At 37.7% G+C, this 14,863-nt stretch overlaps 1 protein-coding gene across 7 annotated transcripts in view; it reads right to left on the bottom strand.

The window, feature by feature from the left end:
* Positions 1–14,863, bottom strand: part of NAALADL2 (N-acetylated alpha-linked acidic dipeptidase like 2) — a 400,924-nt gene that overhangs the window by 116,969 nt on the left and 269,092 nt on the right. For all 7 annotated transcript variants that reach the window (XM_079315503.1, XM_079315508.1, XM_079315504.1 and 4 more), the window contains one exon: positions 13,337–13,487. In XM_079315503.1, coding sequence (XP_079171629.1) covers positions 13,337–13,487 — 151 coding nt within the window. The remainder of the gene's footprint in view (positions 1–13,336; positions 13,488–14,863) is intronic.

Below are 14,863 nucleotides of genomic sequence, written 5' to 3'. Positions count from 1 at the left end.
TCTGGATGAGCAGGTCAGTCTCTGCAATTAGAACATTAACAGTCTCTGGTTGAGGACAATTTACTGAGTAAAGCTTAGTTTTTGCAAATTGCACATGCAAGATGTTGCACAGCCACCAGCCTCAATCAGATCAATGGACTGAAGAGTCATCAGCATTTTTCAGGAATCACTCCACAGCAACTGGAGCATCATTATCTACCAGCATTGGGAAGGCAAATCAAAAGGCAATATTAGAAACTGCAACATGTATTTCCTCCAATACTCCCTCCAGAGTGATTAAACATTGAGACAAAGGACAGCACCAAGGAAGGGAGAGCCTGAAACACAAGTAGGAGAGATTGCTCTACACTACCTAAACACACTGGAGCACTAATTACCCATTTGTGCTTCTAATTGGCCTCACACTCAAATCACCACAGGCAGGAGTACTCAAATTAGCACCCACACCCAGTCAGAAATGCAATGCATGGGCACAATTACAGTTAGAATAAAAAGGTAATTCAGCTGCAAAAGTGCTCCTTCAAGCCTTAAATCATACTGATATTGCTTGGTAAATTCTACTAATGCAGTTCAGGAGAAGCTAAAAATAAACCATCCTTTTCATCACTGAAATTTAAGGCCAAAGACTCCTTCTTCTACCTTAAATAAGGCTGGATATATGAAAAAATCCATCAGCTTTTAGCTAAAGGGAAATCCATGTTTTCATATTTGGAACATTTCTACATGCTCACATCAAAATCTAGTCCAGTACATATTAGTGCCTCAGGTCTGTATCTGGATGTTTTATGGGTATTTATTTAAATATTAGTTTCTTTTATTCCCTCTGCTTTATTCCTTTCTTGGTTTTTCAGGTTTGTTTTTCCTGTCAGGATAAGAATTTCAACATGAAATTCTCAGGATTGTGTCTAAACATCTTAGGAAAAATCTGCATTTTAAGATAAATTTGTAAAACTTTTAATTAATAATGCAAAACATTATTATTGTATTTTCCACTAAAATGCCCTAATATCTTTACATTCAGGCAGAAAATTATCCAAAAGGAGTGCAAAAGAAAAGCAGCATATTCCAATGGGCAAAATGAATGAATCCAGAAATCACTGTGCATCTCTTCAACTAACTTTACAGCTGGGAAGGTCATTTTAGCTCTGAATCTCTTCTGCTCAGGAATTCCAAACCTCAACATTTATTCTTTTAAACATGTGACAACCAATAATTAAGCATTAAACTCATCAGAAAAATGACATGAAAAAGTCAGTGAAGGTCCAAAATAGTTTTTTTCTTTACTTGCAAAGCTTCCTAGATAAACTGTGCATAAAATGCACATCAATTTGCTACACAGGTTATCCATTAGCCTTTAGAAGTTTTTTTAAAGAGACTAAGAAAGAGTAATTCCAACAATTAAATTCTTCACTGTAACTGACCTTCCAAAAAACCTCCCTGCAGCTTTGCATGAGCCCTGTCTTGAGAATCATGAAGACTTTTTGTGATGTTGCAGCAGATAATACCAACCTCAACGTTTCTTTTAGTCTTTTCTCTTTGTCATCATTTCCCAAAAACACTGGATCCAACCCCTAATCAGATGGTGTGACTTCCTTCAGCACTCCCAAAAACTCTTATAAGCTACAAAGACAATTCCTTAAAGTCAGGGAAAAAAAATAATATCATTAAGAGTTGCAGAGTATGTCAGATAACTGACTAATGTATATCTCACATGTCAGGAACCACTTAATGAAAACTCTAAAATTAGATTTGATCCTGTCATCTTTTTGTCTGAACAATTTTCTTTAATGCCTGCAATGTATAGACTGTAACAATATAAGTACCCACATTTCATCCATCCAATTCTCTCTTTAAAGCTAAAGCACACAAAACATTCACTGCTTCTTCCCATTCTGACAATTACTGCTATTTTTATCTTTTAGATTGGGACAGGAATGAATACTTGTCATTGTTGTAATTGCATTAGATGGACATGTTAAATCAGGTGAATCAGTCACTTCTTCCACTGCCAATTCAACAGGTGCCACAAGTTCTCCCCTATTTTAATTTAAAAGGCTGCATATCACCAACACACAAAGCACCTCCTTCTTTGTTCTCACAAAGACTGAAGTCCTGAAACTATGGATCAAGAGCTAAGATCAGGAAATGAATCATACAGCATAGCTGATAATATCAGTTGATTCAAGTAATACAATATAATGGTTGATTCAAAAGGAAAAGAAAAAAAAAAAAGCTGAGTTTTACTTAAAATGAACATCCCAGTTCAGGTTGGAAGGATCTCTGGAGAAAACCCAGCCCAGACTGCTCAGAGCAGTGTCAGATGAAGAGCTCAGGACCAGCTTTTTGGGTGTCTTTGGCAAAGAAAACTGCCTCTGCAATCTGTTCCAGAGTCTGCCCACCCAATAGTAAATCTGTACTCAAATATTCAACACACAATGAAACCAAAGAAAATAACAATGAAAAATGAAAGACAGGAATTTTTTCATCTCAAGGAAAGACATTAAGATGTCTGTTCAGAAGCTGACCCATGGTGAGGTGTGCAGGCCAGGAGAGGAACATCTCACAAAATCACAGCACTCTCCTCTAAATTCAATCGTCCTTTTCTGCTGTAAAAGAACCATCAGGGAACAGTTTTTGCAGCAGCTTCTATGAGTGGCAACTCCTGTCAATTTTTTTTTTCTTTTTTTATTCTATGAAGTTGAAGGAGCAACTGAGTATTTTAATAAACCTAAGTCCTGCAGAAACAAAGCAGAAAGAACCCAACCCAAAACCACAAAAGACATTAAAATTCAAGAATGATCTCTGCCAGGATCACAGAGATTTTAACTTAGAAATGAGTATAGATTTGTGTAGCTAAAAATTACTTTATCAAGATTTATGTTACAATTTGTAAGTCTCTTGCAGTATTTCTACATATGCTTTAGGATTTGTAAATCTATTACAGGATTTGCAATTCAACTTTTCATCTTACAAAGCAAATGAGAGATGTACCTAAATCTTATCCTAAAGCACTGATTCCTAAATCAAGGCTTCAGAGTTCACAATTACAGGTCCACTGGGTAAATCAGAGGATAAACTCAGACTCTAGAAACACAGATGCATTTTGTTTAAGATGAAATTGCCAAATACTGAAAAAACAAAACTGAAGCTGTAAATTCTGGAAAACATTTTTTTACCAGGCTACTGCTCCTGCCTAAGTCCTTTCAGCAGAGCTCTTTACCAGGTTGTATTAAAAAAAAGAAAAATTACATAAAAATAATGAGTGATGCCTAGCAGTTATGACACCTGCTTAAAATCCATGCATGTCTTCCTCATTTGTGTTCTGTTTTGGAATTTATTATTTTAATTTTTGTATTAGACACCAATCAAGCTTCACTTTTAGGCAGGACACTTCCTCCAGTATCTTGATGCTCACAAAGTAATGATTGCACTTCAAAACCAGAATATTAATATGAAAACAAGAGTTAAGAGCATCTAATGACCTAAGATGACCCCAAAGTAAAACCAATCAAACACAGCAATGGTTATTTAGTACCTATATTTTTGGTACTACTGAATTTCATGTGATCTACCCCACCTCTTTAAAAAAACCAAAAACCAAAAAAATAAAACCCAATAATACCTGTATGAAATGACCCAGATAACATTTATACAACTCTCCTTACACAAGTTACCTGATGTTAACTCAAGATATTTTCCACTCCTGCTGTCTCTGCAAAGCCTGTATTCCCTTCCAGGGGAACTTTAGAAACATTCCTCAAGAACATCCATGCCAGGTGTTGTATCTCATTTTTCAGGGGATTAGCAGCACATTCCACGACTGGCCCAGAGAAATATTTTGTCTCTTACCAGCAAAACTCAAAGACTAATCTAATGCAGCAGTTTTGGGAGGCAGCAAAGTAACCTAAAAGGGAATTAATTCTTAGTTTTACATCACCTTTATACCTAATTTACTACTACAGTAAGGAAAATGGATTTTATACCATGCAAAAATTACTACTGCCCAAGTTGCAACTGCAAAGGCTTGGCAATGTGTGGTTCAGTTCTTCCAGAGTATGCAAAACACTGCTGAAAATCCCTTGCAGACATGGATTAAACTAGGCTTGGCAGAAATCACTCACTGAACTAGCTGAAAGACCACTGATGCTTGGAAATCAAGAAAAAAACCCAGCAAACCTAGGCATTTTAAAACCTGAGTAAGATAGCTATTCTAAAATTAGTCCCTTTGTTATGAGCATTATACCAGAGAGGAATAGACTGTCACCATGTGTCAGCTTTAGCTGACATCTGCTAGAAGAAAGAAAAATTTCCTCCAAGTTAGGCAGCACAAGCTGCTTAATTTGTTCATTATATATTTTGTAAAGGGTGGTCCCTATAGCTCAATATTTTAAATAAATATGCAAATCATTATATTATTATTCTAAAAGATCTATGACTTCAACAAGGTATTAAATAACCCAAGGGGCTTCACTCTTTTTTTTGTTTCATTAACTCAATAGACCCACCTGTCAGCTATGCAAAATTACTATATAAGAAGTACTGGAAGTTACACAGACTTTGTGCAAAGGCTTTTTTTTTAATTTAAAATGAAATCGTTCTCAAAGTTTCACAGGTTTATCAAAATCATTCTCATTACCTGGTTTTGCACATGAAAAACATGTCAGAAAAACAAGAGCCTCTGCCAACAAGCTGACTGTTTCTCCCTTTGCACTGTACCCATCACACAGCAAACTCTGACTGGCACCACTGCACACAGGATAATCCAAGAGCATGGAAGAAAGCAGGCAGTGAGCTGTGCCTGCCTCCTTGTCAGAGACACTCTTTTACTTTTATGAAATTCTCTTGTATTGCACAGCTGACCCTTGGCCATCTCTGAGTGTTTTTTTGCAGCACTATCTCCTTCCTGAAATGAAGCTCCCTGTTTTCACAGAGCAAACACCAGGGCATTTTAAATTGCTTCTGTAGAGGAAAGAACACATTTGGATCAAACCTGATGCAGTCTCTTACAGAAAGGAGCCTTGCACTTTGTGCCAGCAACAGTAAATTCACCTAAAGCCCCTTAACATGAAGTGCCCACGCCTCCAGTTATGCTGAGTGAACTTGAATACACTGGTTCACAACATCACCCCTAAATACCAGCCAGGCAGAGGAAACTCCACCCATCCATGGACCACCACTGGACATGATTCCTCACTTCTTCCCGTCCAAATGAATTTTTCAAGGCTACATTCTACCACCAACCTTCATCACCCAAAGTGCAGCAAGGGTAGGCTGTGACACTGAGCAGCACAGTGGGTGGAACAAAGAGCTTCAGAGAACACTAGGTGGAGGAAAATGTAAATTCACTCGCTGGCCTGAGAACCCTGAGTGATGAGGGAGCTCATGGATGTCACACTGAGGTCATAAAGATCTTAGAAAGTTCTTGGTGATGGGAATGGATTCATGAGGTTATGATGAAATCAAATATCACTTCTGTCACCTTCGAGAAGGTGGATCTGGGATAGAGCCACACCTGAGTTACTGTGAGGGTGACACAGCAAATAATATTGGAAATAACTTCCAAAAAATAAGAAGGACAAGAAGATCACTGGGAGTGGTATGAAGCTGACTAATGGAATGGAGCATCTGACTTATGAGGAGAATTTGAGACACAGAAATGTTCACTCCTGAACAAAGAAAACTTGCAGAGAATCTTATCAGTGTGTGTAAATAATTGATGGAGGTGTGGAAGACTGGGGCCAGATTATTCTCCAGTGGTGTTCAGGGAATGAAGGAGGAGCAACAGGCACAAACTGAAATACAGTTTAAGCCCCTTAATATTACAAAAAACCCCAAACGATTTTATGGTGACAGTAATCAGGGGCTTAAAGAGGTTGTATATGTGCTGGAGGTGCTCAAAACCCATCTGGAAATGACCCAGGAAACTTGGTCTCAGTGACTCTGCTTTGAGCAGGTGGTTGGTCCTTCAATGATATCCTCAGGTGCCTTTTCATGCTCAAGTATTGTGCAATTCCTTTCTCTTGTGACCTCTTTACTGACATCAGGATCAGGGACATCCCAGGTGCTCCACGATCCACCCTGGAGCACACAGTCACTGAAATCAACCCCTTCCTCTTTCCCAGTTCCTCTGGGCAGAACATTTTTCTGTCTCAGAAAGGAAAACACTGCAAGGCTTAAAAAAAATACCAAAAAAAACCAACAAAAATAAAACCCCCAAAAAACCCAACAAAACCATCTTTGAAAAGTACAAGCAAAATGCTTTGGAAAATTGTCCAAACCCAAAAGCAGTGAATTACTCATGTCTTTTAGAGCTCTGCAGATGAATACTATATTATAGTACTCATTTATGCAACTATGAAGTATTTTCCACATCTCCATTTCAAGATGATTAGTTTTTCTTTTGGGGGAGTTCCTACCTGTCTGAAAGTAGGAAGAGGTGCAATTATCTTTTTTATGCAGCTGCTGGATATGGTAAAGCAGTGGGCTGGAACAGAGATCAAGTTAAGTTAAAGATGGTTTGGTTTAGTCTGGCTTTCAGTATTCAAACAGCACTAGGAAAAAAAATTCAATTATAAAACTAATTATATCTTTAATTGCTTAAACAATCAGCCAGCTGACTTTATGGAGCTTTTTCTACTGTGCAGGTGTACTTGCAGGTGTTGGCTGCAACATGTAAGAATTACATTGTGGTATCCCAACAGCACTGGGAGGATAAAATACTATGGTGATACAGACATAAATGTATGAGAAAGGTAAGCTTTAAAAGGAAACATGATTTTTTATATATATATATATATATATATATATATATATATATATATATGTATGTAAAATCTGCTTTATCTTCCTGTGAGGGATTGTCTTCTGACATTTTTTCCTTTTGGACAGAATTATGGATGAATCTGACCAGAGTTTGCACTCTGAGACAGTTGTGTTTCTGGCAATTACAGCACCATTAATAATTATCTATAGATAATAAACTACCAGAACTGCCTGTCTCTTTCTCTGACACATTATTTTAGCAGCATGCTTGAATGGAACAGTCCTCTTCAAAAACTTGCTTTGTACATACAAAATCAATCACAAAAAGGCAGAAATTACAGTGAATTGGGTCCAAAATTGTTCAACCACATAACTCTTTTACCTCTTCCCTATTTTTCATCAACTTTTACATACAAAAATTGTTTTTTAAAAACTTTAAAACAGATATTAATGTCTTTTCAAATCTCCTTTCTGCGTACAAAATTACCACTTAATAAACCACTAAATGCATCTTAAATTAACAAAAACATTTTGCAAGCCAGCATTTCTTTTAATTGAACTTAACCTTTCACTAAAAAATTAACAGTCAGTTTTAAATCTACACTCTCTTAACAGTCTTATTTGGAGGGAATCTTAAATTCTGACAAGTATCATTTGTTTAGAATGCACAGTATATCATCTGCAATGAAGAAGGTGACAATTAGACTCAACTATTAAAAACACAGGAAAAATAGACATAGCACACTGAGGTTTTTCTACTGCAATACTTCAATCAGAGTTTTGGAACCTACAAAACCAACAAAAAAACCCAGTAATGCCAGAGAAGGGTGTCAAGTAGCAAAGAACAGGCCAAAGAGTGGTCCATAAAAAGGAGCTCCCATCCCAAATATGTGCAAAGACAAGTGATTTCAAGCAGACTCTGCAGCAGCAGATTCCAAGCCACCAGCTGGGTTCACTGCCATGTTTGCTGTTTTGTGAGCACATAATGAATCAGCTCACTTGCACAAATTGAGCTGGGCTGAAGTGTGTCAGTGAAGTTATGGCAGGATTCATTTCAATCATGACTGCACAAAAAGATTTAAATATTCTAAATTCACTTGTAGCTTCAAAAGTCTAATCTGGACTCCATTTAAAATGTTATTTTTGCTGGATGAGAGAAAAAGCAGCTTCACTGGAAAACATTCTGTAGTGAGTCACAGCTGTTTAGTAGTAGTTTGAAACTGTCTGAAATGTCAAAAACATTGAGAAGTCCTCTGCAACTTATAAGGCATCAGGAAGAATTTAGTCATTAAGTTTTCCACTGAGCTAATTTTGCAGCATAGGAAGTGCTGATTTGTTGTCTTCAAATAATCTGGTTTTCATCACTTATACATTCCATTTCTCTTACAAATTCAAATTTTTAATAACTTTCTGCCTGAAACTAAGGAAGTTTTGACCATATGTTTCATGATGGCATTTGCAAAAGTCAAATAATAAAAACAGTGCTAGCAATCTATTTCAGTACTGTTGCCAATGATTTCTCCTCTCTTCTAATACTCTAACTAATAAAATCACAATGTTTTCAATTAAAATTTGCTTCCAAGAAAAATAATATAGGTGGTTTAGTAAAAGATAAAGTGATATCTGATAGGCAATACAGAGGTCCAGACATTCAAATCTGTGAGTCTAAATACCTTGATGTCCAACTAATTCTCTCAGTTTTAAATACATGCAAACCTAACTGAAAGCCAGACAGGAGGAAGAACTAAAAACTAAAACCCACAAATCCAAAAATCTCAGAGCATGTAATTTGATACTTATATAGAAACTTACTTGCTGTATTATATCCTGAAAAATCTCAAGAGGCAGATCATGGATTTAGATACCTCTTGAACCATTAGTGCTACAGATATTACTAAAATCTGCTGAAAATTATTACTGCATTCACTTTTCAAAGGCCAGTATTTTCCAAGGCTTTACCACTCTATTGCATTAGCACTGATTTTTGTTCATACAGAAAATAACACAGTATATCAGATAGTTGCTCTGATAAACTCTGTGTGTTTTTTATGGCAGCCACTGAAATTATGTTGAAAGCCCAAAATAAAATGATCAAGAGTACATGTAAACCTATATACACACACCTAAATTGTAATATCAAACTTCAGCTTTTCTTTCTCCTCAGCTTTAGTCTGTCCTTGAGGAAAATCAAAGCACGGTGCACAGAAGCCTGATTGTAAACTGTCATTTTGCAACAAATTATCTTTTCATTTCATTTATCAGATGTTATTAGCAGAAAGCAAACACAAATTTTGAAAAAGAAAATAATTTTCCCCAGAATCATTTCTACAGTGACAGGGGCAAGCACAAGAAATACATTATTGTCACTGTGTTTTGTTCTTAAAAAGAACAGACAAACCAGGGCTGAGGACATCTTGTAAAAAGTCATGATGATTTACAACAAACCATTTTAGAACATATGCTGCATATGCATGGTTAAAACCATTACACGACGTTCTATTTTCCAGCTAACTTCTGCTCAGCTGCCAGCTTCAGAGGAGGAAAATATCCTGAAGTGAAGGACACAAAGGACAAACTCAGATACCAGGCAGGGCACACCTAAACCTACAGAACCACAGGGCTGAGTGAAAATAAACAGGCACACACTCCCACCCCAGCAAATACCCACTCACCCACACTCCAAGCAGGGGCAGCAGATCCTCCTGGCTGCTGTAGAATAGGCTAAGCTTAATTCAAGAATTACACATGTCTAAAGAGGTAAATGACACAGGGGGTTTATGATGCATTTTGGGTGTTTGAATTTTGTTGAGCTGAGTGTGGTGGGTGAACTTTGGCCAGCTCCCAGCCAGGCTCTCACTATCCCTACTGCACAGGGTGAGAGGAAAGAGATCACTGACCAGGCTAAAACAGAGAGATCACTCACTAATTTCCATCATGGGCAAAACAGTGCCAGCAATCTCCAGCTAAAATAGATTTGGATAGTGAGAAACAGCCCCAAAAAGATTAGAACAGCACTGTCACCCTACCCTTTTCCAGGATCAGTTCACTCCCCTCCCTGTCCAGCAACCTTGTCCCTTCTTAAATACACTTTCAGACACATCAGTGACTTTGCTGATGGCCTCAGCTGTGGAACAAATCCTAAACAATTCCTTGCCTTCCTTGTCCCTTCCTCTGAAATCAAATCCTATAGGCAATGTTTGAGGAATGCTCATGTCAATTCTTCTGTCTGAATAAGGTTCACTACTCACAGTTCTGGGGACACCATGCATTTCCCATGTCACTGATTTTTTCACCCAAATTCCTGCAATATGGCTCTCATGACCAGGTGTTAACCTGAACCATGCATGCCTTCCAAACACACCCCTTCTTCTTACTGCTATAACCTCTGCAGAGAAATTCCCTAAAACAACATCACACTTCAAACCCCAGCTGATACCATAAGATTGTATTTTACAGCTGTTATATTTCAGCATTTGTAAGCTCACAGTATTTTCTATGATGCCATCTGAACTCCTCATGAAGCAATTTCTCTTCCCCCTCTGCACAGATAGGGATTCTATTACCAGGCACCTTATCCCATGTGCAGGGTTCTCAGTGCTTATCACAATGCCACTTTTCGATTTACATAGTAGGATTGACAAATAGATTCTACCCATATTTTTGTTTACTGAGCCATTTCCTGTGGGGAAACAAATTTAATTTGAAACAGCTCTGAAATCTAGTGATGGAGAAATCTAATATGTGTCTGCCATACGAAGGTGGGTGAAAGGAAGTGCAGCAGTCAAAAAGTCAAAATGGAAAAAGAAAAGTAGATGGGGAAGGCACTCAAGTTTTACACTATTATCTAAACTTTATTTTCAATTTTTGCCACACAAGTCTCTTACTTCCTCATCTTCTTAATACTGTATGATTACTTCCTTGAGTTCCACTCCCTAGATCTATTTCATTTCAAAACCAGGGACACAGAAGAAAGATTTCTACAAATGAAGGACTCTAGTCTTTGGCTGTCAAGAATCACAAAGACACAAATGATGCTCTCAAAGGCTCCTATGATTGTTTCAGGACTGATATGACTTAGGATTGGAAGAGTCTTAAGAACAGAAGAATTAAATTATGAAACAGAGCTGCAGCAACTTTCACATAAGTGCTGTTCACTTCCCCTTCTCATCATTACTTTTTCCCCTTTGTTAAACAGAGATCAATAAAATCATTCCAGGCGTAGGTAGCTGGCATCTCAAACCCATCCTCAAGCTATTTCTATACATTCCAGATGATTCATATGCAGAACTGCAGCATTTAATCTTCATGAAACAGAAAATGTGAGCTGAAACCTCATGAGAACTCCAAAATTCTCTCTGAACTATTACATAAATCCCATTTTAAAATGTTGTCAACTTTGAGAAAAGATCTGTAAATTATACCATTTCCTGAAGACTTTTTTTCTAGGAAAAAACTGAAGAGTTCCAGTACTCTAATACCACTGAGAAATTTGTTTTCAGACTGAAAGAACACGAGAAACAAAGGCAGCAGCACAAAAATACAAGTTTCCTACCTTTTATTCACCAAGAACAAGACTAGCTTTGGATCACTCAACCTACCAGGAATTTCCCAGTGAAAGGGAGAATGCTGGTAGGAGCAGCCTGGAGATTGTGATAGTAACAGCTCTTCTGGCAAAGTGTGAAGTGCAGATGGTGTCAAAGATATGCCAATAACTTAAGCAGGAGCTTCCAATAAAATCTCTTGTAGTGCTTACCACACTCTGTGAATCAAAGTGAAAGGGGCAGCCTGGGCTCTCTGGCTCTTTTATTCCCCACATGGGCAGTTTAACTCCTGTACATCCAAGTGCATCCCCCAGGGAAGAGCCTGCACTCCAAATGTATTTGTGTTGTCCCAGGCATGAGCTACCTCTAAGCAAGTCAATTCACAGTCCCCAGAGAAGCAAAATCACCATCAGAAACACAGGAATTATTTCCATTTGATCTACCTTCTAGTGACAAAACCATAAAAGAAGGGTTTTCTCAAGTATTCCAAGTATTCCTTTGAGCTCTTTCCAGCTCATCATGGCATTCAGTGATCAAAATATAAATTATCTTAAACATGATAACCTGCTCCTGCTTGTGAATGTTGCTCAGACACTTAAAACCACAGACAAGCCACACTAAGGCTTCTACCAGAAACCATCAATGCACTTGTATCACCACTGTCCATATCATTAAGCTTCTCTTCCCCAAACTGGAGATTGGAATGCACACTGCAGACGAGATCATTTACTGACAGAAAACTAACACATAAGGTTTAAACACTGAAGTGGCATCTTCATGTTGGTGTATCTGTTTTAATTAGCTTTACTTTTCATGTAGGGTAAATAAAACATTAAGGAGTCAGCCAGACAGAGACACCACAAACTGTTTTTCAAATAGCTCCATGAAATGAGCAAGAATAAAGCTTGAAGAGTGTTATATTTACCTCTGTAGTTCCCAGGGCACTTTTAAGAACACTGGGTCAGGTACACTGAGACACTGAGAAAATGTGCAATTTCTTTCCCACTGAGCTGTCAAGGCACTCATGCTGTGAATAGCTAACACCCTTCTTTGACAACCAGGCAAATATTTCTATTTTCTGCCTTTCTAGGCGTGACGTATCTCCACGTTGCCTCAGTTGGTTTAGTGCCAATTTAAGTCAAACTTTAGATGTCTGAGCCAGTAACCGGACAAAACATTCTTGATGAAGCCTTGCCACAAACTCATAGACTGCTGCTTAAAACATTTCCAAATAGTTAAATAGTAAAGAGGGCTGTAAAGCTGAAAAAGCAGCAGAGAAGCAGAACACACATTCACTGAACTGCCAGAATGGAGATTTAAGTAGCACATACAAGTCAAATGTGCTGCTGCTTCAATTTATTGTTAACATTGCTTCAAAAAAAACTTCCTTGTATAAAATTAATTAAGATGTTGTTCCTTGAGACTGTGTTGTTCCTTGAAATCAATTCTGTATTTCCCATCTTTCAAAAATACATGTATTTATAGAAGCATAATTAATAACCAAGTCTATTCAGGCAAGGCCAAATAAACACATCTTATTCAAGTGACAGTAGCATACATATAATATAGATTATTTTTGCTTAATACTTAAAAATATAATAATTACACTTCACTTGCACCTACTGACCAAAAGTTTTCACTTCTGATACTATGAAAGAGGGAGACAGAATGAAGGGAACAATTCTTTCAGTGGGGACAGATCCTGTGGAAAATGCTCTGAAACCACTGGATCAGTACTTTAGAGTTTTGGGTTTTATTAATGGGATAAGAATAAGCAGTTAGTAATAATGGTTCAGTGTGTGAATACTCAAATACAAAACACAATAACTCTTCAAAGTGCAGACTTTGTGCCAAGAGTTTAAAGCACTTCTGAGACTGGATTCCACCCTTTAAGCCAAGCTGCACTACACAGCATTTCTTCACTCAGAGCCTTTATTTCCAGCAGGATTTGGTTTAGTGTTTTAACTGCCACACTTCCAATCTACAGAGAATTAAAATGCACAGTAAGTGACACAGCCCTGAGCAGTACTTACCAATACTGGCATACCCAGGCGTGGATGGATCTCCTCCACTGTTCAAGGAGACCATAAAAGCTTTATCAGCAAGTTCTGCAGTCTTTGGCAAGTCACAAGGATCAGTGTAAAGGAGAACACCACCAAACCCTGCATCTTCCAGTAGAGAAAGCTGAGGGAACAAAGCAACACAGGTGACCATTAACAACAGCAGTGTCAAAACACTTAATTTTTTAATTACTGCTGAGATTGAGGTATCCCCATGCACCACATTCTCACCCAGAGTGCTCTGAACCAAGCTGCACTGCCAAAGTGCTGGTACCATCTTAACAGGATTTCCCATTATATAAACACCCCCCTGAAAATGCCACAGTTTTGAAAATAATGTGACTCAAACATCCTGAGTTGACCTTCCCTATTTTCCATGTTATTACCATTAAGATGCCCTTGCTTGGTTCAAGGACACAGCACATACTGAATGTTTGCCTACCCTGGCATCAGCCTTCCACAGGATTTCTGGACACAGTTCTCTTCAGTTAAGAGAGAAAACAGGAGTTTACAGAACATTTTAAAAAGTAAAATTAAATTTAAAACTCGTCACCCAAATGTTTGGATCTGCCTCCTGTCAGACAAACAGCTTTTATTTTCTCTCATTAGAACACCAAAGCTTGAGATGGAACTGGCAATTGGAGTTTCCAAAAATCTACAGATCTGGGCTGGAATATCAGGCAAACTTCCCCAAAGTCAAGGACAAAAGCATCCAAATACCATAACCTGCAGCAGCTTTTTTGACTGGGAAACCTCAGCTTTTTTCTTTTATAGAGAACTGAAAAATAAGGGGATTTTATTCTGAAACAGACAAAATCGAACTGTAATGTGGCAGATACTCCCATGAAATGAGATGACCTTTCTGTGCAATGCTCTGCATACTTGGAATTGACTGAAGACTACTCACTGATACAAAACTATATTAATTTTTCAGACAGAAGTAATTCAGGTATTTAAGGATTATCTTGCTATTCACTGAGCTGCTCTACTGAGGACTTTCCAAATGTCTCCAAATGGTCTGAAGAATGACTGCAGGTCATGTTTCTACACAACTCTGATTTCACAGGAACTTGAGAACTTTTTACTACACCTCTGTTTCTCAGTTCAGTCATTTTATTCTTCTGTATGTATATAATTTTCAATTTATCTCCTAGCTGCTGGTATTAAGGAATGTTTATGCACAGTTCTTGTGCCTTTACAAGTATGTAAATTACATGAATATATGGCATTCAGTTTGAGCCTCATAAGCATTTGGTGTTCAGTTCTGCTTTACTCGACAGCTAAGACAGAAAAAAAAAAAAAATAGCAGCCTACTATTTGCAATATTATAAAAATTGCAAACTACTGTTTGCCATTTCTGTAAGTAAATATATCTAATATTGTGATTTGCTAAGACTGACACTTACCTGAATTCTGATAAACAGATTCAAGTTGAACCTGTGAGTTGCTTAATCCTACCTATCTTGGTCAAACAAGCAATCCACAGATGAAAAGGGGTTC

The sequence above is a fragment of the Erithacus rubecula genome (assembly GCF_903797595.1).
Source record: "Erithacus rubecula genome assembly, chromosome: 11".
NCBI classification, from domain to species: Eukaryota; Metazoa; Chordata; class Aves; order Passeriformes; family Muscicapidae; genus Erithacus; species Erithacus rubecula.
The sequence above is the reverse complement of the archived record's forward strand: the minus strand, read 5'-3'. Positions and strand labels throughout refer to the sequence as shown.